This window comes from Aptenodytes forsteri, unplaced genomic scaffold (genome assembly GCF_000699145.1).
Source record: "Aptenodytes forsteri isolate BGI_AS27 unplaced genomic scaffold, ASM69914v1 Scaffold221, whole genome shotgun sequence".
Taxonomy (NCBI): Eukaryota; Metazoa; Chordata; class Aves; order Sphenisciformes; family Spheniscidae; genus Aptenodytes; species Aptenodytes forsteri.
The window spans coordinates 875,687-900,626 of NW_008794411.1; the positions used below are offsets into that span (position 1 = coordinate 875,687).

The following is a 24,940-nucleotide window of genomic DNA, read 5'->3' on the forward strand; positions in this document are numbered from 1 at the left end:
TGCTTTTTTCCCCCCCCCCCCCCCCCCCCATCTGTTTAAAAGGTGCCAGGTGTGGAAGGTTAAGGGCTGTATAGCAGGCTTCTGTCTTGCTGCAAGAAGACTGCAGTACTTGAACAACTGAATGTGGTGGAGTTCGAAGGAAAATGCATTTTCTTCTGAAGAAAGACTCATGATGATCCAGAAATGTGTGTCTGTGACTGGGGAAAGCATCTTCTGTGTTTTTGTGCTATAAAAACTGAGCCATGGTAGCTTCTGTTCCAGCACAATCTAGTATTTGAAGGTGTATGGTGTAATTACATACATTGCTGTGTGATGACAAAAGCAGACTCTTAAGGCAAAGAGCAACACAAAATGCTCAGAAAGAAATCCTAAAATAAACGTTAGAACAGGAAGGAGTCACTTCTGCTCTCCTTGAGCCAATTATTCTGTGCAAAACAGTCGAATGATATTAGCATGTGCTGCATTAATAATATGTATTATACAGGAAGCTTCATTGATTATGGTATTGCCCTTTTGTGGGGTCCACATGCAGCCTACGCCTGTATGGCAAGGTGTTTGTCCCTGCAATATTGACCTGGCGTTTGCTTTTTGAGCACCCTCTCCTGCCTCTGTGGCTTCTGCCCCTTTCGTTTCATGTGCCACATGATTTATCGTGGCTTATTTTGGTTGTACTTCTGCTTACAAAAAACCACGATGCTACTTTTCCAGAGTTCAGACATGGGAGTGAAACAGAAGAGTGAATTAAACAGCCGTTTGGAAGAAAAAACAAATCAGATGGCTGCCACCATCAAACAGCTTGAGCAAAGGTAAAAAATGAAACTTTTACGATTATGAAATCAGATGTGTATTCTAGTGGTAGTGTCCCGCTGACCCTGAATGGACCAGGCGAGAGTCCGAGCGCTCTGCTTAGCCACTGCTCAACAGAGCTACATGAGGAGAGCTATAATTTTGTGAGATGCTGTTAGGAGAAGTTTTTTGCGTGCTCAGGAGGGCTTCCATTAGGAAAGAATATACTACTAAACCAGTAATTAACATAGCAGCTTTGTTTATCTACGTCAGCTGCACTTTTGTATGCTATCCAGTCATCACAAGTCAATTACTATCTCTGACAGCACTGACAAAAAATTGTAAATATGAACTTGGAGAAGTGCTTGACTGTTAATGACAGTATTACAGTGGGAGCAGGAAGGAGAAGCGTGCAGCAGAAGCCAGGCTCGCAGGTGCTTGGTTATTCCAGATTTCTCTGGTACTGTTTTGAGAAGAATACCCCAAATTTGAACCATTCTCATTATGAACAGTCTTGTACTTTCTGAGGGAGGTGAGCTTGAAAAAAATCCTGACGTGAAAGTAAATGGAGGAAGATGAGAGGGCAGCCTGGCCGTCGCTGGAAGTTGTTAAAGATAGCCCATAGGTATAATATCCATTTGGACTGGGACAAGTTCCATCCTAACGGCCGTGATGCTCTCGTGTTACTAACTCTCACGAAATTAGGACAGCCTCAGCATCGAAGTCAGATTGATTTGAGAAGGAGCAGTGCTCCTTTTTCCCTTTTGTCTTGTTCTCAAAGCCGGGCCTTGCGGTGGTTTGGCCAAAGGTTCGGAACTTGAGTCTCTGCGAATTGCCTTGACTGTCGTGCTAGCGCCAAGAAAATCAGGGGAAAGCATAGCTCTCAGCAACATGTCTCATCTGGGACTTATTTAATGAGTAGGGCCTTGCACTAAATTAACCCTCTCATTTTAGGGTTTATATTGTGAATGGTTCTTTATACAACAGGTAATTTTGTTTGTAGAAAATGTGTATTTTAAAATGTTTTATGATATCTACTCAGCTAATTGATTTGCTCTTTTTCTGCTCTTTTCTTTTGATTTGCTGTTTTTGTTTTTCCATTTTCTCATCCTCCTCATTCTGACTTACTTACGCAGTGAAAAGGATTTGGTGAAACAGGCAAAAACCTTAAGTAGTGCAGCAAACAAACTGATCCAGAAGCATCATTAGACATTTTTGTCTGGTCACCTCACAGCTCTGACATCAGAACTCATTTATGAGGAGAGAACTTGAGAATTGCTAAAAGCAACTATTAAAATGTTAATTGTCACCTAAAGTTGATTTGGAATTTGCTGAATTTTTAAAATCAGTGAGTTTTTCTTAAGAGATTTAGAGTCGGGTATAAAAATCCCTAACTTTGCCATTTAAACTGTGTTAAAGTACCAATGAGTTGGCCAATAAACACACCAGAAAAGCATAAGGAATGGGAGATATGTGGCTCTGTACATCCCGGTGATGCATACCGTATACAGCAGCACAAGTCTTCGACATTTATGGATGCTAGGTGCGTTGGTCAAGCCGATATCAGATTGGCCAGCTCTGGAAAGTCAACTAGTTTTCTGTGTTACCCTTTTTGTGAAGTAGACGAAAAAATGCATCCCTGGAAGTTGTTGAAAGTAGTTGTGTGCGTACCCCAAGCTGTTACCCATTCACTTCTGTTCTGTGGGTTCAGCCCCAAGTCCAAGACAAACGGGCGCAACTCGATAGCTCATCACCGTGAAGACCAGCCCTCTTGTAACCGAGACTGCTTGCAACGATTTTGCCTTAGTGACTTGGTGGGAGGGGGGGGGGACTTACGACTTATCCTTATTCCTTTAAACTTCATGTGTCCAGAATTAGTAGCTAGGTGTCTTAGAGTAACACGATAGAGTGGTAAGTTCAGTGGAAACCTCCTTATCTTTGCATTGCCTTCTACCTCTGCCATGAATTCCTCTAGACATACATTGCGGTTCTTCCCGACCAAAGGAAGCTGAGGAGAGGTGTTTTGGAAGGTCTCTCCTCTTCCTAGAAAGGGAAGTTACACGTTGTACAAAAAATAATCTGATCTTTATACTCTAGTGTTTAAAAGAAACAAAAACAAAATTAAAAAAAGGAAGAAAGGAACAAAATGTGCAGTGGTGGGGAGTGGAAATGGTAATTTGGTACTTGACCATTCCTTGTCTGAGTAGTTAGTGGTTTAAAAGGAAGAGTTGCCTTTTACTATTACACTTCTTTCATTTGCTTCTGAGTTTCTGTTGCTCAATACAAATGGAATTTGCTAATGAAAGAACAGCTAAAGCTTGGAAACAGCTCTCAATAGGAAAAATAATTGCCAATTTAACACTCCAGTGCAAAACTTTAAGTAACTGTAGCTTGGACTATTATAAACTAATATCCTCTTCCCTGTGGCTGCAGAAGGTCACCGTGCTGGCCTGTCACGGGCCTTAGGTTATAAGTGCTCCTAGAGATTTTTTTTTTTTTTTTTTCAAGAAGATCACATTTGGGGGTTTTCTGTGTTGAATAAGAGTATTTTTGCTCTGGTGAGATGCCTGTAAAAATTCTTTGGTGCCAGTTCTCCCTTTGTCCTGTGGGACAGTGCTCCTTGGGGCAGCGGGTGGCAAATGTGACTGAAACGCAACTGGGGGAAGAACACCTATTGATTCTCACTAGGTACGTTTAAAAATGTGTGAGGCTCAGCCTAGTCCTCCTGTACGCAAGCGTGTACCGCTGCTTAGCTTGTTTAATGGACTCCCGCACACAAGCAGACTTGGAGACACGTTTTAGATCTCTACGCGATGCCCAAGTCGCATGCTTGAAAGTATAAACTTAACCTGCAGTAACCTTTTACTAGAAACTCATTTTAACTACCTGGAGAAAAAAAAATAATAAAAAGGTGGAAGCTTTCGTCAAGGTATCCAAATAGCTAGTTAGAACAGTCAACTCCCCTGCCCCTCCCCAGACTACTTCTGTAGAAATAGGGGATTGGGCTGGTTTTGTTTGCTGTCGCAGTAACGCTAACATAAGAGAGAGTTAAGGATCTGGCCATTTCTGATGTCAGGCCCGAAGTGGAAATGCTTTGGTGTGCTAATGCCTGGGCTCTTGAGCCAGTGTGTCGATCCATGGAAGAGACCAGGAAAATGCACTAATTCTCAATACAGTAGCTAACCTATGTTGCAAGTTCCAGTTACATGTGTAAAGCTCAAATGTAACGTACATTAAAATCAAATTTGACTTAAAATTCTGTGTACTTGAGGTTTGCTTTGAATCTGGATAAAAGTGATGTTTTATGTTTTTCATCTAATGGCTGTAAACTGTAGTAATAGAATAAAAACTATTGAAAATCAGAGCTTCTGCCTGGTTCACCTACATTTTGCTTTTCTTTAAAATATTTTCCTCCTTTCCATTGTTTTTACCATTCCTTTTTTTAGCTTTACCTTTTCACTGGGTTTTTTATTTGTTGGTCAAACTCGGTCTTCCTCCCCACCATGGCTTTTGTTTTTTATCACAAGTTCATGTGGCTCAAATCCAGATTGCGACAGGCAGAGAAGGACCGTCAGTTGGCCCAGCAGGACAACCGTGCCTTCAAGCAGGAGTTTGGGGACAAAATCAACAGCCTCCAGCTAGAAGTGGAAGAGCTCTCCAGGCAGCGGTGAAGAGATCCTTTTCTAATCTACTTTCCGGGCTGTTCTTACTGTGTCTAGTAGAAAGCAGGCAGGGCGATTGCAAAGGGAAGTAGGGGTTGGAGGCGGAGAGAGGCAAGTGGCATTTTAGATGCCAGGCGGGTGAAATCCTTTGCGAAATGGCAAATCTTTTAACATGTGTGTCTTCAAAGTTACAACTTGAGAAATCGGATTGGAAGAAAATGCAAAAGAACTACATGGTCAGCAGAAACCACCAGCAAAAGCACAAAGCTTATGTGGCGGTGGAATATCAGAAGCAGGTTGTAGAACATCTCTTGGGTGGAAATGAAATGTCAGGATATTTTTCTGAACACGGAAATGTCCATGGGGGCTTTCTGCACTGCGGTTAGATTTGTTGGGCATCTGCCGATAACCATCGCTTTCAAAAACCTACAGCGCTAGAGATGCAGGACAGAGATCACCACAAGCTGCAAAACCTGTTTGGGACGCTCGGTAGATCCTCAGTCTGCACTGAGGTCGCGTTGCAGGTTAGCTTGCTCTAGGGAATGAGAGTTAGCCAGATGTGCGCTTCAAAGCGCGGTCAGGTCTCTGACGGCAACGTAGACCTTTCCAAAGTCTAGCGCTGCATCAGACTTTCCGCTGTAATAGCATAATTTGGAATCTAACGTTAACACTAAAAGCGAACAATTTGCTGCTCATCAGCAGGGATGTAGCAGCTACGTCTTGGCCTAGAGCTAACACTGAAGAGTTTGGAGCAAGGGAGGCGATCCAGGTTGTCAGTCTGACAAACAGTGCCGTGATTTTATCTTTTTTTTTTCCGGTTGAAACTGGTCTCAGTTTTGCTGGGAGGCAACCAGAAAGCTGGAAGCCAAATGTAGAGAACTTGGCGAGAGCTATCGTATTTTCCCCTGCAGTGTCATCAGTTTACCAGTGTGAGGAGAACAGAGAAATGCTCTTACCTTAAAATAGAAGAGCGTCTCTCCTTCTGCAGCCATGACGCATCTTCTGGTTGTTGCAAGGTCACTGGAATGAATTGTGGGGAAGCTTTGCTGGATGCATTTTTTTTTTTTTTTTTTTTTTGTCCCCTCCTTCCCTCCTGGCACAGCTTTGTGTTTCCTTTTTAAAAAAGTTACAGAGGGTACCCACAAAGCCAGCAAATGGCTTTTATCGGAAATTCGTACGAGGTCCTGGGTGTGCGTGGGTGAGCTTAGCAGTGTTCTTGGGCGTAAACGGGGAATGCATTTTCTCTGCATACGCACCTTAGACTGAGTCAGTTTAGCTTAGTGTAGCTATCTGGGGAGGACATTTGCAAATTGGTCTTTTTTTGCATCAGTTGGACTTCTTCTGATTCCTTCCTCGCTCAAGCGAAATCAAGATGACAGTATGAAAATGATTGAGCCTCCTTTACCGGGAGGCTGTACTGCTTTATTTAACTGAGTTTCTAAAGCAGTGAGTTACTGGAGGGTGCTGCAGCGGATGGTGGGTAGTCTTGCTTGAATTACATTCCTTTAAGAGGAAATGAGGCTTTTTGTGTTTGTGGTGGTGGCGTTTTTAAATCAAGTTATAAACCAGAATTTCCTCAGTTGGTTTGTTTTTAAATGCCAGCATTGGCGAGGATTCATTTCTGGATCTAAGTCTCCACCAGCTTTACTCACTTCAGTTAGGCTATGTCATTAATGAGGCTGTAGTCGTAACGAGTTACTTAAAAAACTGTTGGAGCGGTATGGAGGCTAACGAGGGTACTAACGGATAATGGTGGTTTTAATAGCAATGAGGATTCTGAATGTTTTATAGTACAAGTCTTGCCACTACTTTTACCAGCAGATACTCAGTTTCTAGGCTTTGATTTTGGTGCAGGGGTCGTTCCCTACGGCAGCTACCGTATTTTACTTGTAAGGATTTCAGAAAACGGGGTTTCTGCCGCTTCAGTCCCTGGTGGTCCCTGTGCTCCAAGAGCTTTATTGCTGTTGCGCGCAGGCAGGCTGCAGTCGTGGAGGCATTGAGCTTTCTGGTGGCCCAAGTAAAGGCTCTGGGATCCACAGTTAGGTTTGGAGTCGTGCTTCTCTTGAGCCTGCTTCGGGCTGTGTCAGGGACCTCAGATGTGCTTGTTCATCTGTCCTTGACCTGCTGATCACTTGTCCTCCCGAATATGAATGTGTTGCCCTCAGCCACGTCTCTGTTCCCTGCGGCTCGATGCACCGCAGCATGGGACTGACACAAAAGCCTCGGCTGCAGTACCAGCACAGATCAGCGGCCCGACTGTTTAGCAGTCTTGAGGGAGCACGTGCCATCCCTTCGTTACAGGTTAGGCTAGACCAGGCAGTGGATCGCGGTCCGTCAAACAGCATATGCATCCTGTTCTCAGCCCACTGGGCTTGCCTCTCCTATTCAAGCCCACGTACTGACGGGCTTGTATCCTGTTGCTCAGCCGACTTCTAGTAGCAGAGCGGGCTGCAGTGTACACCCGGTGAGGAGCCCTCGGCTGCTCCACGAGGACCAAGCCCCGCTTTAGGCAAGGCGTCAGAAGAATTGCCGCAGCTCTCAGGGAGGAACAGTCCATCCGTCCTGTGTGGATGGCTTTGAGAAATGGTCATGGATGTTGGCTTTGGTTTCAGAGCCTGTCCTGTAGCAGTTGACGTGCTGAAGAATGTCTTTGAACAGGGCACTGATCAACAGTTCTGTAATAGATGGATAACTAAGTAATTTTTTTAAGGACTTGCAGATGTAGTCAACAGGTTTATTTCCTGCAAAATTGTGCTAGAATTAGATGAAGAACTTTTAGATTTTCCATCCTGACATACTATGGCTTAACGCACTGCGAGACAAATCTTTATTCAAAGAGGCAGTTTTCAGCTCTTGAGTTGGGGTTCAGTTGCTTTAGTGTAAAGAGGGGGTTAAATAGTTCATTAGCTCTCAACGTCGAGTGTTGCAAAACCATAGCCTTTATTCACGATTCCACCTCGATATTTTAGGAGCCACCTTGAACTAGAACTGAAGCGGGAAAGAGACAGATGGTCACACAGTCACCAACGCAGCCAAGAAAACAAAAAAGGCGCAAAGAATTGGCTAAGACAGGTAATAAGGCTTTTATTCTTCTTGGCTTGTGTTTGAAGTACAGTTGCATTTTGCTCGTTTGCTTTTCCTGAGCTTTATTAGGCAATAAATATGTATTGTTAATGTGCCACAACAAAATGAGCTTTGGAACGTTTTTTTACACACGCTAAATAGGTGGTTTATTGAGTTGAGCCTCACAAAAATATTGCAAGCATTACACTTCATTGCAGAACGCTGGTTTCCTCTTCCAAGGTGGGTACCTGACGAAATCTTGGGCAGTGATTGTGGGTTTCCTTCACTAGTTTAATAAAACCAAGTGTAATACAGCAGGAGAGATGCTGTGCACGTTACATCTTCTGAAAAGCCAACTTGCTCGTTTTTATTTTTTGCATCGCAATAAGGGAAATTCTCCCGAAAGAGGTAAATAGTAAAACTTGGAAGACAAAATTACCTCTTGAGGGCATCAGAAATCACTTTCAGTGTTCTTTTAGTGCTGTGCATTAGCAAAGTCAGTGGTTTTTAAAGCAAAGCGCAGTGTTCATCTCGAGAGTAAAACTCATAGTCCCCGAGTGAAACTCCCTTTTTAGCAGTACATTTGCCTTTGAAAGTGAAAACCTGCTCCGCAGCTTTTTCTGTAAAACGAAACAGGCTCTTTTGCTGGGAACTGGCAGTAAAAGGGTTATTTTGGAGAACAAAACTTGTAACTATGAGAACTGTAAAGTAATAGAGGTTGCAACTCTCGTGTGTGCTGCCACACTTGAGAGTTGCCTTCACTGGGCTCCCCGGGCTGCTTGAACGATTCATTTTTTTCTTGTTTTAACCAATATTACACACGATTTCAGTGAAGTTATTTACGCGTCATGAGTCATTTATCAAAAAGTCATGTTTGCTGTAGCAGAACAGCTATAATTCAGTAGAAGGAATCGGGAACTAAGTGCCATGCGGTTGGCCAGTAAAAATGAAAACAAGAAACCCCCAAACCCAAAACTGGGTAGTCTGATCTTTAAAGCAAAGTTGGTTAGCTCTCTGGAAGGCAGAACAGCTGCTTTTCTGTGCTGCTTAGCTGCCAGCCAGTCACTGGGTTTGAGACCAGGTTACTGCGGGGGGCTATCCTCCTTTACTCAGTAGGCGAGCGCTGTAGCACGAGTGGGCCAATGTGCGAAAAAGCGATTTCAGAATGGACTTCTCTTTTTGCCACAAAACTGGTAGGTGGTGCTTGATCCGGTGGAAGTTTGCGTTTGCAGAAATTGAAGAGCTCCGCTGAGATTGTAGTCACAACTTGAGAGCAATGCACGCGTGGGTGGTTCTGCCAGCACTCGGCATGCAGGCCGGCGGCTGGTTTTTGACAGTCGTGTTTCAGTGTGGCGTTCCATAGAGACAGGGCTCAGGCTGTGACCCAGGTCTTAGCTGGGGAAGAGGGGAGGATTTGTCTCGCTGATGAGTCTTTAAAAAGCCTATTTGGCCCGTCTACCTTTTCAGCCTCTGCTGTTAAAATAAGAAATGGTGACTGTAAAGTTTCTCATACCTTCTAGTAAAAGGAGGTCATTGGACACGTTTAAGAGTCCATCTCTAAAATGGGAAGTCAACTTTTTGTTTACGGCGAAAGGAAAGCGTGTAGAGCTGCTCCTAGGGTGGATCGGTGTTTGTATGCTTTCACGTGTCCAAATACACCTCTGTGCCAAGAAGGGGCAGATCAGTATTCCCGACAGAGCAATGTAAAGTCTCCCTTTGCAGTGTGGCAGGGGTGAAGCTGGAGTCTTCATATCGTTCAGCTGATGGGTAAATGTTTCTTTTTGGCAGGATGGGAAGCTCCAAATCCAGGAAGAAAATGCTAAAGTGAAACAGCCACTAAGAGAGGAGAACAGTGTCCTGCCACACAAGTATGGAAGAAAAGAAATCTCGTTTTTGCCTTCTCCTTATTCTGTCCTGCTTCCCCGTCTCTGATTTCTTTGCTGATGGGAGGTTTGGGATAGTGCAACTTCCCTTTCTAAGGAAGATTTTTCAACCTTACGCCCTTTGTTGAGGTCTCCCTGCTGCTTCTTCATAGCTCTCAAAGGGAAGAAGGAGGTTCTACTGCTTGCCATCAGCGTTTCTGGATCTGAAAAGCTCTGTCTCTCTCCCATTTACCTTTGAATTAGTTTCTATATAAATCTGCTGTTTACTAATTTTTCTTACTTAATGAACCTTCGTAAGCCAAATGCTGCAGAGACCTGGACCTTTGGTACTCGAGTCCACAGAAGGTATCTTTGTTGGTGAGGGAAAGGAGAAGGGTTGGTGGATCGATGGCATTTGGAGCTAATAACCAGTGGCTTCTGGACAAGAACAGAAGCTGTTGGAGAAAGAAAACTTGAAGTAATATTTCAAGGAGATGGTTGTATAAAAATGTCATTCAGGTAGTATGTTTCTAAACTGAATATTACAGAGGAGGATTCTTGTTGTAGGATTCATTTAGTATTTGAAAGTTAAGTTTCAGATTTGGTTTTAAATGCGAAAAGATGTTTCAGAAGCCACAGGGAACAGCTCTGTAACAAGGACTTTGCTCGGAGATGGTAACAGCCTATTTGAAGTACTCTGAATGTCAGTGGAGAAAACACAGTGCTCTGACACAGTGCGCTGAATGCCAATATAAAGTTAATCAGAAAAGTATTGTCTTAAAAATAGCATAAGCTCAATTCACATCTGCTTTACCAGATATTAAAAACCTTCCAGGCCTTAGATGCTTTTTACCCCCGTTTCACCTTGAGTGTTTAAGCAGTGTGAGCGTCAGGCTGCCGATTTATCTGGAAGGCCTCAAAACACATCATCGCTGCCTGCTCACAGACGTTGTAGGGGATCAAACGTTTTGCAGTAATATGTTTAAAGCTAGTTTTAAACTGTGTTTGTACCATATAAGCAGTCTTTTCTGTGTTCATGCTCCCTTTCTTCTGCTCTTCTGAAGGTGTCTTGCAAGTTTTTCTCCTGCTCTTCCCATTTAGCTGGGAGTGCTGCATGTCTAAACAGCACCAGTCACATACTGCCTCTTCGCTTCGCTGTTTGACGAAGCTTATGAACGCCTCATCTCTCACGCCAGCAAACTTGGCAGCGTGGTTTTCAAGAAACAAAACCAAAAATCTGTATGGCTAGGATTTTAAAAACAGGATGAGGGATTTCTCTGGTGTCCAGATGTTTTTCTTAAATGTAGCAGTGACTGAAGTGCCAGCTCCAAGTGACGATGTTCTTCTCTTGTAGGTTACCGAGTGGCACACAGGAAGAGCAGGTTGGTGATTCTTTTTCTTGCGTTGAAATACTGAAGGGCAAGGGTACTGAGGGAGCTCCTGGGTCGCTGCAGCATCTTCCCTGCCCGAATACCCTGAAGTTTGTCCTTCAGGTTTTGCCTTGGTGAGGATTTGTCTGTAGAGTCCGTAACAGCAATCGTTCCCTAGCAGAAAAGTGCTGCTTATCTCATTAGAAAGGCTTTTAGTTGGCGGTGCTGCGCCTCCGTGAGTTCATTTTGCCTCTTCAGCACAACCGTGTAGTTTTTTAAACTAATATTAACCCCTTTTATTATTCCTTTGCCCCATGCCTTTCCTGGGTTGGTGTGTCGAAAATGACCAACGAAAGCATAATACAATTTAGTGTTTGTGAAAATGGCGGTGTTCAACCTCCTTGGTCTGGGCTAGGGTTTTGCCAGTTGCTCTGTAGGCTAGAGGGAAGGGGTGTTTTGGTCGACCAAAACACGACAAACCACGACAGTCGGTTTGTTTGGTTTTTGGTTTTTTTCCATGTATGTCAAATTGACCAGAATCCATTCTTTCTCCCCTGGGTGCCTGGCAAAGCACAGCTAGACCCCTAACTATCAAAGGGATGCTGCAACACTTGTGTTGTGTCCTGTCTATGGGGAATTTCTGCATCCGTCAGCTCTTTTTCATGGTGAAAAAGGTGTTTAGTTCCCACCTCGTTGCTGGGCCAGCAGCTTTGATCTCAGCCTGAAAATCGAGCTGCGTGGTCCTCGGTTCACGCAGCTGTGCTGCGCTTCCCCGTCTGCCCTGTGGTGTAGCCAGTGCAACTGTAGATCATCCTGCAAATGCACGGTGGTCCTGTGTGGCTGCACGGTGTGCTGTCAATAGAGAGGGGTTAAAAGCACAAGCATGTGAAATCTTCCTCCGCACCTTGTAAGGTGCGGATCAGCCGTGGAGCTCTAATACAGGTGCCACATGAAGAAGCGTGTAAAGCAGAATGTCTTGGTTTTCACTTGGGGTTTAGGAACAGCTGTCGGGACCTGGAAATGCCGAGATCTGCCAGCTCTGCCAGGAAGAAAGCAGCCGAAGCAAAAAAAAGGTAACGCCAAGGACTTGTATTGTCATCTCCGTCATCTGGCGAATGTGCGTTTCCTCCGATTTTCATTTTCGAATAGCACAGACTTCCTACTGGTGACTTGGGACAAAGAAATGAGCCCTTTTCTGAAGTCCGCTTTACCCTTAAAGTAAACTTGTTAAACAGTGGTCGCTTGAGGTTCCCCTCTCTGCTCTGTGTCCAGTGGTTTGTTTTTCCTTCCCCTTAGCAGCTTCTTCCCTTTTTAGCTAAGTGGTTGGGTTTTTTTTCTGGGATCAGTCAGAAGTGAATAGGAGGTGTTAACACTTGTCTGTTATTTCTCCGCTTAGGCCACCTTGCCTTTTTCTCTTATTTTTATTCTTTTTCGTGGCTAAGCCCCTCTTCCTTTCCTCACTGCTTTCCAGTCTGAATCTAGAGGGATTACAAGAGAGTTACCGAAAAGGGCGTTCAGTGGGAGTGCTGCCTTCATCCAGATACTTTCTTCCACTGATGCTGAGGAGCAGGAGCAGTTTGCAAGGAAACAAGTCAAGGCGCTGATAAAACTGCTGTCGGTGCAGCAGGCGTCCTGGTCACACTGGTGCAAGTACTTCAGGGGGGAGCTTGGAAGGCGGCATTGGGTTGTCTTTTCCGCTAGCTGATCTGCCAAGACCTGAACCAAAAGGCTGTTGTGGAGCCGTGGACAGATGGCAGCAGGGAGGAGTCCTGTCAGGCAGTGCCGGGGAGGCCGGCTCTCCGGCACAAGGCATGCAGGGCTCTGAACTCTGCACCCAGGTAAAGATGAACCAGTAGCTCGGTTCCAAATAGGTCTTGGGAAGTTTTCGGGCGGGGCTGGGGAGCACAGCGAGGTTATTTGGCCAGGAAGCTTTTAGGCTCACCCAGAGAAGCCGCGTCCGGCCAAGTGACCGGCGATGAGTTGCTGCTCTTCCGGGCAGGAGCTCCCAGCTGCAGCTGTGTTGGCAGTTCTGCCTGGCACAGAGACAGGTCTGGCAATTAGTGATTTTGCTGGAGTAAACAGCTGCTCCCGAGCCCGCCTGCTCCGCAGCGCCTGTGAAGACGGCGTTCCTCGACGTGGTCAGAAGCCAGCCCTCTCCTCCCCAACGCTGCAGTACCATGATGCTTAGAACAGGCAGTGAGGAGGGGCCCGATTGCCCCCCCCCCCCAATCACCCAGTGAACCTCTCCTGTTACACACGTGGGAGCTCTCTGTAGGATTGCTAGTCTTTATCTTGACACATGAGTTCAAAGCAAAGCAAAGCTTTATGTCCGACTTTGATGCATTTCCAAATGCATGTGGCATGTGAAATACTTATTTCAGGCAGGGCTTGTTGTTCCAGTGTATTTACTCTGTAGGATTGCTAGTCTTTCCCATTCCCCTGTGTTTATCTTGAGAAAACACATGAGTTCAAAGCAAAGCAAATGCCACAGCTTTATGTCCGACTTTGATGCATTTCCAAATGCATGTGCATATTTAAATACTTATTTCAGGCAGGGCTTGTTGTTCCAGTGTATTTATATGGCTATAAAATATACATGTGCACCTCTTGGGACAAAATGCTCTAGTAGACTGAGTCAGTTAAAACGTGAATGGTTCATTATTGGTAACTCTTACCTGCTTCACTACAAGCCTTCACCTACTCTCATTTGACCTAAGGAGCTTTGCTATAAACTGGTCCTGAGCACAGGAGCAAACTTCTGGTCTCCAGAGGGGACAAGAGTGGAGTTTTGGAGCATCTTTCTCGAGCCCAGTGGAGGATTTGGGCTGACGGAATGATAATGAGAGAAAACCTAAGTTTCTTTGTGTTGCTTGTGTCGTGAGCATCTCCTTAATTTTTCTGTCCTCTTCCTGCATTCCAGAACATCTGCAAGAACTGTGGTGGCATCTTCTGTGAAGCCTGTTCAGCGAATGAGCTGCCCCTCCCGTCTAGCATTAACCCCGAGCGTGTCTGCAATCCCTGTCACAAGCAGCTCATCCAGCAGTATTCGACCAGTCCCTTGTAGGGGACGGGTTGCAGAGAGAGGTGACCAAAAAACGGTTGTAGCTGATGATGGTTTATGGAGTTGTTCAGGGGGAATGTGAAGAGAAGACGCTTGCCTGTGTTCTTTGGAGGTCGAAGGGGAAGCAGCTTCATGATGTTTACAGTCTCTTGTGACTAAAACAACAGTCTGAGCCTTCCCTGTACAAAATCTGCCTGCTCTCAGACCTGAGCTTGTGCTGGGGAGAACTGCTTTGGGAATGTCCCGTAGTTATCCCCAAGGTGTGCCCAAGCAGCCTCAGGGCGCAGTGAGAACAGAGAGCCCTTGCCCAAAATAGAGCTGTGTGTGTCTGCGTGTGTGAGTTTGGAACGGTCTCGTCCTCGAGCGTGTGGCGTGAAAGCGTGCTGCTGCTAAGCAAAGGCTCGCTGAAAGCAGAACGGGAGCATTTTTATCCTCGTGTCTGGCTGCACTTGAAATACCATTTCCCCTTTCCCGGTTGCCTTTGACAATCTGGCTCAACCGTGCTACATCAGTGCCAGGTGTAAGGCGGCCAGGTAAGACACCAATAAACACTTTCTAGCTTCATTTCTTTGGCTCAGCCCTCTGGCCATGGGCTTGCTATGCAAATCAGTATCAAAAAATCAAACAAAGCTGTGAAAGTTCTCCTTCTGTATTTTAGGGGGTGTAGGCAGTTTTGAGGCGCGCACGATGCGAGAACTGACAACCTGCACTGATCTGGCATGGAAGTGCCTTAAGGCATCTCTGACCTTCCTCTCAAAGACCCTCACTGTGACTTTGTGACTACAAAATGGTGGTGAAAGCTAAGGGTGTAACTGTGCTTCCTGTCTTGGTGTGGCAACTGGAAGAATTGGATTCCCCACTATTTAGATACCAAATCCTCCTCGGACACAGAAGGTTTAGGGCCACTTCGATCCACCTCTCCCCCTTGTGCACATGAAAAAATCATTGTAATAAACCTGGCATTTCACTTTTCTACTTTTGTTAGATCAAAATGAAGGTGAGATGAAGTGGGAATGCTTTTCACCTACTAGAAATTCTAATTTGAAACACAGTTTAAAGAGGTTTCACAGTTCGTGCTACATCATTCTTTGTTGCCGTTACCTCAAGGAATTTTGTGTTACTCCAAAAAGCGGTGGTGGTGGCTTCCTCATGAAGCACATAGCATGTCACAGTCGTGTTAGGTCTGGTTTATATTGGTAGCCTACTTCAGTCTTTAAGACCACAGAATGTTTTGTAGTCCACAGAAAACTGATGTATTTATATGTGACAAACGCATTTGGTTTTGTACAAATTTTATTAGGGGTTAGTGGTTTAATTCCTCAGAGGGGATTTCCTATTCGTTAGACTAGCTGGAACCGCATTAAAAAGCGTGTCAGAGCTGAGGTTATTTACGTGGTTGGTGCTAGTTCGTACCAGGAATTACTCTTTTAGTTCCCTCTACGCCTCGGCGTGTTCAGCCACCCAAGCTCTCCAACTCCTCTTAGTGCCCTTCAGAGCCACAGCGCTTCACAGGGGCGCAACTTTAAACAGTTTTTCTTTTTCTGCTCTTTTTTCCCCCCCTCATGGTAGTCACCAGATACGTTTCCTTGCTGCTGTCCCTTGAAGTAGGTTTAAGTAGTTGTAAACAGCGTTGAAATTGGAAAAGCCTAGAATTCAAGTGTGGGCACACTGCTTTGCAGGGGTGAGACACCAGAGGTTCATGGAGAAGATGATACTGACTTTAGTGTTAGTGGTTTTGTGTACATACCGTACACATTTATGAGATTCCAAATTCCTGCATCCGAACCCAGCGTGACTCATCCCCAAGGAGAAAATGAGACCCGAGCAATTTCCACGTTAGAGGATTAAACTGGAAACCGGGCACTTATTGTAAATAATTTTAATGCTGGTATGTCCAGCATTTTGCAGCTCCGAAAGCGACAGCTTATTTGTGACCTGTACCCAGCTTTCGGCCGTCCTGGCAGGAGCGGCTGCCACTCTGCTTGCTCGAAGCGAAGGCTGTGACTGTTGTTCATGTGAAAAGCAGGACAGCTCTTGAGCAGGTCCTCTGAAGTGACACGAGATCTCTTATGAACGAGCAGGGAGGCAGCAGAACACCCTTCAGAATACAGCTGTCGGCTGTAATGGAAACTGGCATTTAGAAAGGTCAGAGCGCGACTGTGCTCGCTGCCAGCTGTCTGTGTCGGCACTTGCCTCTTTCCTGGTGTTTCAGACCCCAGTGACTGTGTCTGCCTGTAAGTAGGGGATGTCGCGCTTCGTGATGCTGCAACTGTTCAAGGCACGTTTGCTCAGGTACTTGCTTGTAATGCCAGGGTGTGGGTCGACACGTTTGGACGTTTGGACTGGGGGGAGCGGAGGGCAGTTTTTCTGATGTTCATTTTGTTCCACACAATAATAAAATCTTGATCATCTCTATCCCGCGTCCTGAGTGGTCTTTTCCATCCCATTCTGCTTTGGCTACGCCTAGGAAAGTATTTCAAAACCGGTAACGGATGACAGGTGCTTACGCAGCTTGAGAGAAGCGTGGCAGGAGGGATGAGGTTTTGGCTGTACCACGCAGTGTGCCGGCTGACTTCTGTGTATAAGGATCTTAAATCGCTCTGGTTTTGTCAATTGCAAATACTGGTGTTTTATTAATGCTTTGTCACCATTACGCAGCTGGAGACTAGAACTGCTCCATCCTGCAGCATTTGCCATGCCTCCAGTACAGCTGCTTCTGCTTTTGCAACAGACAATCTTTCCACAGTATGTCAACACAATTTATTACATGCTTTTACACAATGCTGAACTAAATTTTATACAGTTTGTCCTTTTTATTGAGCAGCGACACTTGTACTCGATCTTTATGCTCATACCCACGGAATGTGTTTGCTTTGGCCTAAAAAGAAAGGAAGAAGAAAAACAAAAATCACTACCTCGCTGCAGCGTATTGCTTCTTTCAAATGCACCACTGCATTTTATTCTGAATTAGTCTCCAATAACAGAATAGTAGAATTTGGCAATACTAAACCATCTCACCAAAAAAGGTAAGATGACACAACTCCAACAGATGAGACATCTTCATGTGGGGCTGCACTACACACACACACACACGCACGGGGTGTGGGGGGGTGTTTAATTCCGCTGGGGCCGAGTCCCAGTGCAGGGGCCAGAAACTCTTCTGGATGTTTCTGTGCCAAGGCGGCAGGGAGGCTGTGCTGGACGTAGGTTGCAGCTAGGTGTGCCTCTTGAATCTGCCCCAAGAGCTTATCCCTGGCCTAGATTAGAAATCCAGGGCTGCTGGGGGGGTGCCTGCCCTCCCTGCTGCAGCTGTGGGGGCCAGGACTGTGGGGAGCGGTGACCATCACCGCCCCCCACTTTCAGAAGGGAATTCATGGCAGTGTTACAGGTTGGCCAGGGCCCTCCATAAAGGTCACAGGGAACTTCTGTCCTCGTACAAACGTTCTGCCTCACAGTTGTACGCCAGGGAAACCCTTCTTTTGCAGCAGGGAGGCTGTCTTGTGTTTTCAGTAGGGAGTGTGACCTGATGGTGTTTCAGCAGCAAGAACTGCCACACCACGCTGTGCCCGCCTCATGCTTGGACCCAACACAGCCTGCAATTTTTCTCTTATAGATGGCAAGGAGAGATACAGTTTCCATGCAACAAAAAAGGCAAAAACTTGTTCTGCTACAGGACACTCCTGCCGAGGTTAACATGGTCAAAAACATGACACCCTGTTTGCATTGAGAACAGGCTGACTACCACCCTTAGCTAGGCTACTGCCCTGCTTTTGAAAGAGTGGATGGGTTAAAAAAGAATAAAAAATAACCTGAAGAATGTTACTTTGTCAAACTCCATTGTCTGTAATTGTAAGTAATGTTCCCCCCCGCCGCCCGCCAGAAGACCAATTACTGTTAATCCATGTCCGTGGAAAATGTTTAGCCACGTTTCCTCCTCCATGCCAGGGAATACAGTCCCATCAGAACCTTTAATCAATCACACTAGCAGAGTTTTAAGGGGAGGAGAGTTTTAAGGAGACCAAAAAAAACTCTCTTGCACACTCCAGCAGGCCTCAGCTGTGAAAGGACAAGTTGCTGCGTAGCTCTGCGGTGTCCGGGCAGCGCAGCAAGCTCTGCTAGCTCTGGCTGTAACCTCAGAAAGGAGCTGCTGCCCCTTGGCCGCAGGACTTATCCCGTGGAATCTGGAGTCGCAGGCCAGAGGGTCGAGGCTTGATGCCCGACTTTAGATTAGCTGTGATGATCCCCTTCAGCCACTCTAAATTTCAGCCTTTAAGCTAGCTGAAATCCAAAGTATCAGACATACTAAGCCTGAGGCACACGTTGCTAAAAATGGACCAGGAACAACAGAGAAAGAGGATGCACTTACCAAACCTGGGACTGTGCCACTGTCACTAGCAGTTTTCTTGTGCCTTTGGATGTTCATTCAGGAATAATTCAATGGCACTGCACTCTGGGGAACAATTTGAGAGAGGTAGGCTGTGGTCAGTGACTTGTACGTGTTACATTTTTCTCTTTCTTTTTTTTTTTTTGTATGCAAAGCCAATGTCACATTATAGGGTAATTTGGAAATTTACATTTAAGATGATCCTTTTGCACAGGGTGTTAACAGTAGCTTGACGGGCCGTGCCGAACTACCCGAGGATCTGAGTCTTGGGGTTTTAAGAGCCCCTCCTTTTTACTTACGCAGCTGTGACCCCTCCTTAGCCATTGCAGCAACTGCATCCTCTTGGCTCTCAAAATGCACGTCTGCTTCTCCTGTGGCATCTCCATGGGAGTTGTATTCTACCATGATCCTTGTGGGCTTCAGCGGAGCAAAAAACTGAAAAGGAGGAAAACAAAAGAGAGTTTGGTGAGAAAGAAACAACAGAACAGTAACGCACCCTATTACTGAGAAACTTGATGGTTTTACTCCTAAAGACTGTCCAGCTATGGGAGAGTCTGAGCTCTTGAGTAGCAAAAGGCCCCCCCTTCACCATCTGGGTGAAGCTGAGGCACACCCAAGTCACCTCTCCCACGGTGCGCAGCCTCCCACCCTCTGTAAGCTCCTGGCAGAGTAATTCTTGACAGGAACAAAAATCCTCACACGGCACACGTGTTCTGTACTCGTCACAGTCATTAAGCGCAGGTACATTCACTCTGTGACACTGTATACTATTAAAACGAAGTAAAATTGATTTTAAAAAGATTCTGAAACTCATTTTTGTACAATCGGCTACGCTGAAATCTGGCTAAAATTATAAATGGCTACTCCAGTCAAAGTAACGGATATTAAGACAGCCCAGCAAGCTTTAATCCATTCTTATTTACGGAGGCGAGCATATCACTGTTGTGCCCATGAGGCCACGGCTACCCTGGGGAGCCTGTAACCCTCAGCAAGCTCAAGTTTCCAAATACATTCAGCCTGAAGCCACGCAGCACTGAGGACTAACACAGACACAGATAAATTAAAAATTTGAAGTCACTTCATCTGTAACAATTAACCAAGGGTTTGCATTGGTAACGACAACCGAATTTCATTCATAGTTTTACTGTTGCTCACGTTTATTATGTCTTGGGCACTAGCTTGGCTAGGAAAACCCCTCATGTGGACAAAGTGCAGTGGTGATGAGACGTTCCCAGATTCTAAAATGTTCCTGGAGCTTTCCGTTCCTTCCCTGCACAATTCTGTGAACAGAGAAAAAAACATCTTTAACGCTTGCAATTGTCACCTCCCTCACGTGAAAGCTGTAGACATGCAGGGTCATGCTCACAGCAGACAATCAGGGGAAAATGAAGAGGCTTCTAAGAACATGCACGACAGGGAGGGACTCACTATCTTCTCTTTCAGCATCAGAGCCTCCCGTGTTGCTCAATCCCCCGTCTTCAGAAACGGATTCATGTTCTTGTCTCACTTTGCGGTAGATCATCATCTGCTTGTCATAAGGCACATGCCTTTGCATTTGATGCTTTCTACTTACATACACTTCTATGTACCTAGAATTCAAAGGAAAAGATTACATGGCACACTTTGCGCCTCCACAAAGAACTCAAGGTTTTGAGAAAGTACCTTCAGGACGCTCTCCTACCTCAGCTCTGCTCACGTACTAGGTGCGAGAGCCACCTATGTACCTATGCACCTATGGCAAGCAACGGTTTTGAGGAAGGCATTCATTTGAATTGCACAATGTTCATGAAAGCCCTTTTCAACTTGCAGCGACAGCCACTCTCCTGTATAAGCCCACATACTGTGAGACAGATTACCGGTTTGGTCTTTAGCTTCCAGCCTTTTAGGAAGTTCTTGTAGAAGTAGTATCAATCGCTTACAAGCCAAAATTCTGTTTTGTCGCAGAAATACAGATTTATTTCCCCCGAAAAATGTTTTCTCTTTACTTCAGTAGTATGCATCCCTTTTGAGCAGCCCTGTACATGAAGCTGTTTTCCCCTCATTGCATCTCTGCAAATTGCACTATTCCCATCTCTACAAACCCCAAATTAAATAAACACCCAACCCCAAAACAGATTACTGAAACGGGCAGACACAGAAGATGCACAGGGTCGTACTAAATACTTCAGTGGGGCTGTAAGATTTTACATATTGCTATGAAATTGATGGGACAAAACGTAACGGTGTGTGTGTGTGAAAGTTGTGGGTATAATACACCAATATGTAACGCAACGTTAAGGGACTCTAGCAAGATCCCACTGACACCTCAGAAAGGAAAAAAAAAACAAACCAAAACCAACAACAAACCCTTATTTGCAGGTTTAGTCAAAGTATAACATTATAATGCCTTATCGTTCTATCTACCCACCCCAGAACCCCTTAACTCGGAGCTGCCTGTGCTAATCTTTCAGAGAGCTGGCACCAGTTCCAGCTGGGCCTCACACAAAGTTAACTAGCAGTGTTAAATTAGGAGATTTCCACAGCACTGAAGGAATAGTGTGATGAAAAAGAGACTACGGACATCCAAGCGAGGAGGCTTTCCTCCCTTTCTAAAGAGAGCGGCTACAGCAAGGGAAGTAACGCCACGTACAGGCTGACAGAGCTTAGAGCTCAGCCCCATGGGCCCGTGCTCAGTACTGCGCACAGCTGAAGGCCATTTCTGGATAAAATTGATAGCCCAGGAAGAACGGACAAGAGCAAGCTGACAGCAGTTTTGGAAACCACTCGGTTTCTTGGCTAATCACGCAGAAACAGAAGTACATGAGCTCAGGTAGTTGTGTCCGATCAGCTCTTGTTCGATCGTGATGAAGAAAAAATTAATGGCAGACTGAGAATTAATTAATCTCTATCAGAGGGCAGGGAAGCGTGTCAGTTAATTCAATTATTGGGCACGCCTACAGAGCAGCCATTTTAATACAGGTGGGGGGACAAACACAAGGAAATGCAGAGTGGAAACAGGAAATAAGGAAATAGAAAAAAGGAAGTAGGTGCTGTTAGGTGAAGCGGTAAGGTTTGGAGTGCTCTTTTGCTACCTGGTATTCAGAAAGAGAACTCAGTGGATTATGAAAGAAAAATCAGAAACCTCAGCAGGTTAAAAGCAATCTTAATTTTTTTTTTTCCTGAGTGCAGCTCAGGATTCGAGGAAAAAGGTGTATATGCTTTTGCTTGAGAAAGAGAGGCTCTTGTGAGAGAAGCGTGTGGCATAGGGCTCAGTGCTCTGGATGAAAGTGGTTAAACAAGGATTCCTGAGGAAGGAGGACAGCCCAGGTGGATGTGGTCACTAAAGAGGTCGATGATTGTATGGCATCAGCCAGCAGTCAATGCCGGGAATGGATTCAAGCCAGAGGTGAGTGGTAAGCTGTGCTTCATACAATGTAGTCTCCAAGCGGAGACGCTGACTGTGCCTGGTACTGGGCTGAAGGGAAGGGTGAGGGTTGCCGAAATTGTGGAAAGCACCAGGGAACCTGGTGGAAATTTGGCAGGGGCAAATGTCTGTAGGAGGCGCAGGATCCCCATGCACTTGTGACTGGGCAGGCGGCGTCTATCTAGCATTCCCCGCTCTGAATGCTATCACCCGACTTCTGTTGGGATGAGACTGCCTTCGGGAATACTTAAAAAGAACTGAGACTTTCTCTGAGAGACCCCGAATTCCCCCAAGCTACGAGCACTGAAGGTGCCTCTGCAGCGCACAGAAGCCTGCAAAAGGCTTCATCTTCTTTTCTCCAGTTTTGTCAAGGTTCTGAAGAAAACATCACCAGAGGATGTAACACTTGGGTTACACAGAGTATTTCAGAGGGTGCTATTAAAAAAGAAATGTTTTGAGCCACAAAGTAAGTCTGACACAACTATGAGAAAGATTTAGCTATGATTTCTACTGAAATTTGAATCTAAAGTCTGAGTTACAGGTTTTAAGGGTAATAAGGGCAGAAGCTTCCTTAATAATAATGTGAGTATGAGATAGCCCAAGATTAGCTGTTTCACCTGGTAAGAAGCAAGCTGTAAGTCACATAGCATGCTTCATACCATGTTCTTCCACCCTCGTGAACCCCAGTGAAGCACCTACCTGGTACCCATATATTCCCTGTGTCGCAACAGGGCTTTAGCTGCCATTTCAGGAGCTGCAAACTGCACAAAAGCTTCTCCTGTTCTTCTTTCTCCCCGGTAAACGAAAGCTATGTCAGTTATTTTCAAACCTATGGGAAGGTGGGGAGAAAAAGGCATTTACGTTGTCAGGAACTTGTGCCATAGCTCAAGAAAGAGATATTTCTTCCCTTACTCGTCTGGTTTTTGACAGGCTAATCAGGCAGTTAAATGTTTCTGAAAAAACTGCTCATGCTGGCCTACATACCTTTTTTAACTCAAATTTATTTGCTTTAAGTTAGTTTTCACAGAAGGCTTAATTGCCAATAATGAATCGACTTGAGGCTTCAAGTAACTATGAAAATAAGAAGTGAATCCAAGCTCTAGACAACAAGGAGGTCCAGAGCACAAATGTTCTTGAAACTTTCTCTTACTGTTATGGTAATTTTTCCCCATCCCTTTGAAACCCAAGTCAAATTCACTGAAATTCAATTTTTGTGCCATAGAGTATCTTTTTGGGGAGCCTGTAATCCAGTAAATAGCTTTATCTGATGTGATACAGAGTGCACGCTGGGCTGGGCTACTACGCTTCCCCCCCCCCCCCCCCCCCCCCCCACCCCCTTACCTCCTCTAAAAAAAAAACCTCTGCAATCTCCTGGAGAAACGGAAATACTTGCTCCGCAATGCTGCCCTGGTCACCTCATTGTGATATTTTGCTACTAGATGCCTTCAAACATATTGAACTACCGGTTATCAATTGAAAAATTTACTGCCGGTGGCCTTTGCTTTTGGCATGACGGTGGTTATTATGAGCCTCAGTGCTACAGGACTCTGTGTGCATGCCTATAGTTGGGGGGGAAGCACCGATTTTGGTTTAGTCTACAACTTAAACTTTACTTAAGGAAATGTTAATTTATTTTGCAAAACCTAGAAAGGCTTCTTTCCTAATGAATGCAGGCAGCAACCACCTGGATTGCTCTAGCACTGAGCGTGGGACATGAGCATGCACACACACACACTGCACAATACTTGCTCAGCTGAGAAGTGGTGCAGTTAACTTCAACAACCATGAACAAGCCAATAATAATAAAAAAAAAATTGCTGCTAACAGTTTAAAGTGGCATACATGATCTAACTGTCATGATTATACAGCTCTGAATACCCATGCTGCATTCACTTGTACTGGAACTATTATACAGGCATTTTTGCCTGTATTAACTTTGCCAAATTATGCACTGGTAGCAATCCAATTGCAGATAATAGGAACTAGGTTCCTCTCTTTCCTTCCCCTGGCCCCAAAAAGAGAGTGCTGCAAGTACTGATACTAGGTTAGACCTGCAGAAAGTCAAAGGTGCAAGAAAACCTTGCAGCCAAAAGCTCGTTCAGAAAGCTTTATTTACTTCTAGCCGCACAGGGAACAGCAATTCCTTATACAGTTTGAAGTGTTCAAGGCTGCATGTCCTTTTGCTTTTTTCACTTACAGGAACAACAGCCTATCTAAGCACCAACTTGGAGAAGTAAACGCCTCATAACCGAAGAGCACGGATGAGGCTGAGTTACCTGAGAAAAAGTCTGCAATATCGTCCTCAGTGGAGCTGAACGGAAGGCCTCTGAGTAGTACAACTCCATCATTTATGGCTTGTGACTCATCCCGCAGATTTTGTAGCAAGCCCTCTACATCACTATCGTGTACTTCAAAAACTGCAAGGAATACAGGCACAAAACATGTTTTTCCTCATGGTACTCAGAAGGTGGCACCCTGCAGGTATTCTTCAAGGCAGCTTTTTCCCCCCGCAAAACTTCCATGTTTCTTCCCCCACCCCATACTCTATGGTCCCGCAATGGTGCCCCTCACCACACAAGCCGCTTTGCTTTTTCCCGTCCAGCCTAGGAAGTTTCAGCTTGATGGTGCCTTGTTGGCTAATCTGCTGCTCTGTTCCACATCCTGCACCTCTCCACACCAGCCCGCTTTATTATTCAAGCGGTTCTTTATCATGAGTTTTCTCCCAATGTAGCTTCTGTCGTTTCATACCCACCTTTCACGTAGCGTGGGCCCATATACCTCAGGTGCTTTTCCAAGGCTCTCTGGACATCCGCTTTCGACTCCAGCTCGATTAAGGCATCCCCCCTGCGTCTCCCATCCCTGTTTAAGAGGAAGTGTATGCCATTCTCACCATTTCGAATCCTACAGCCTAGAAATCAAGGAACACATGACACAGAAACATACACAAGTGCATCAAACATGGGGGTCTTTTGATTGCAGATGAAAACTGAATATTCTGCATAGAGCTATCCCCCTCAGCAGTGCAAAATATTGTCTTGAAACAAAGGGTAGGAAACTCCCATTTTTGACCTTAACTCTTAACTCGCAATGCTTATCACATGTAAGAAATGGATTTGACATCCATTAGCTTCCACAGCTGTATAACTGGAAAATATATATTCTCATACTGTTGGTAAACTTAATTGTTTCCGAGTTATTTGAAATCAAGAACAAATGCAATAGTCTTTCAGACTCTATACCTATACTCTGCCTGCTCTATGCTTCTTTCCCCTAGGACTTCAAACTGACTTAATTTAGTTCGGCAGGTTATTAAACCATTTAAAAACTTGGATCTGACCATCTAGTCTAT

The 24,940-nt window shown here is 45.2% G+C and overlaps 2 protein-coding genes across 7 annotated transcripts in view; one reads left to right on the forward strand and one right to left on the reverse strand.

The window, feature by feature from the left end:
- Positions 1-16,219, forward strand: part of RUFY3 (RUN and FYVE domain containing 3) — a 58,430-nt gene extending 42,211 nt beyond the window's left edge. For 3 of the 6 annotated variants that reach the window (XM_009288759.1, XM_009288767.1, XM_009288790.1), the window contains exons 12-18: positions 709-806; positions 4,334-4,453; positions 7,418-7,520; positions 9,300-9,379; positions 10,728-10,755; positions 11,742-11,816; positions 13,664-16,219. In XM_009288759.1, the coding sequence (XP_009287034.1) occupies positions 709-806; positions 4,334-4,453; positions 7,418-7,520; positions 9,300-9,379; positions 10,728-10,755; positions 11,742-11,816; positions 13,664-13,807 (648 nt within the window). In that variant the 3' untranslated portion in view covers positions 13,808-16,219. Of the gene's footprint in view, positions 1-708; positions 807-1,922; positions 4,148-4,333; positions 4,454-7,417; positions 7,521-9,299; positions 9,380-10,727; positions 10,756-11,741; positions 11,817-13,663 lie in introns of those variants that run through there. The other 3 variants (XM_009288782.1, XM_009288798.1, XM_009288774.1) reach the window with 2 other exon arrangements.
- A 322-nt stretch (positions 16,220-16,541) lies between these two features.
- The window catches only part of GRSF1 (G-rich RNA sequence binding factor 1), a 14,138-nt gene continuing 5,739 nt past the window's right edge, over positions 16,542-24,940 (reverse strand). Inside the window, exons 4-11 of the mRNA XM_009288922.1 lie at positions 24,344-24,499; positions 23,868-24,008; positions 22,291-22,420; positions 19,617-19,777; positions 19,344-19,468; positions 18,488-18,623; positions 18,171-18,254; positions 16,542-16,682 (exon numbers count right to left, since the gene is read on the reverse strand). Coding sequence (XP_009287197.1) covers positions 18,196-18,254; positions 18,488-18,623; positions 19,344-19,468; positions 19,617-19,777; positions 22,291-22,420; positions 23,868-24,008; positions 24,344-24,499 — 908 coding nt within the window. The 3' untranslated portion in view covers positions 16,542-16,682; positions 18,171-18,195. The remainder of the gene's footprint in view (positions 16,683-18,170; positions 18,255-18,487; positions 18,624-19,343; positions 19,469-19,616; positions 19,778-22,290; positions 22,421-23,867; positions 24,009-24,343; positions 24,500-24,940) is intronic.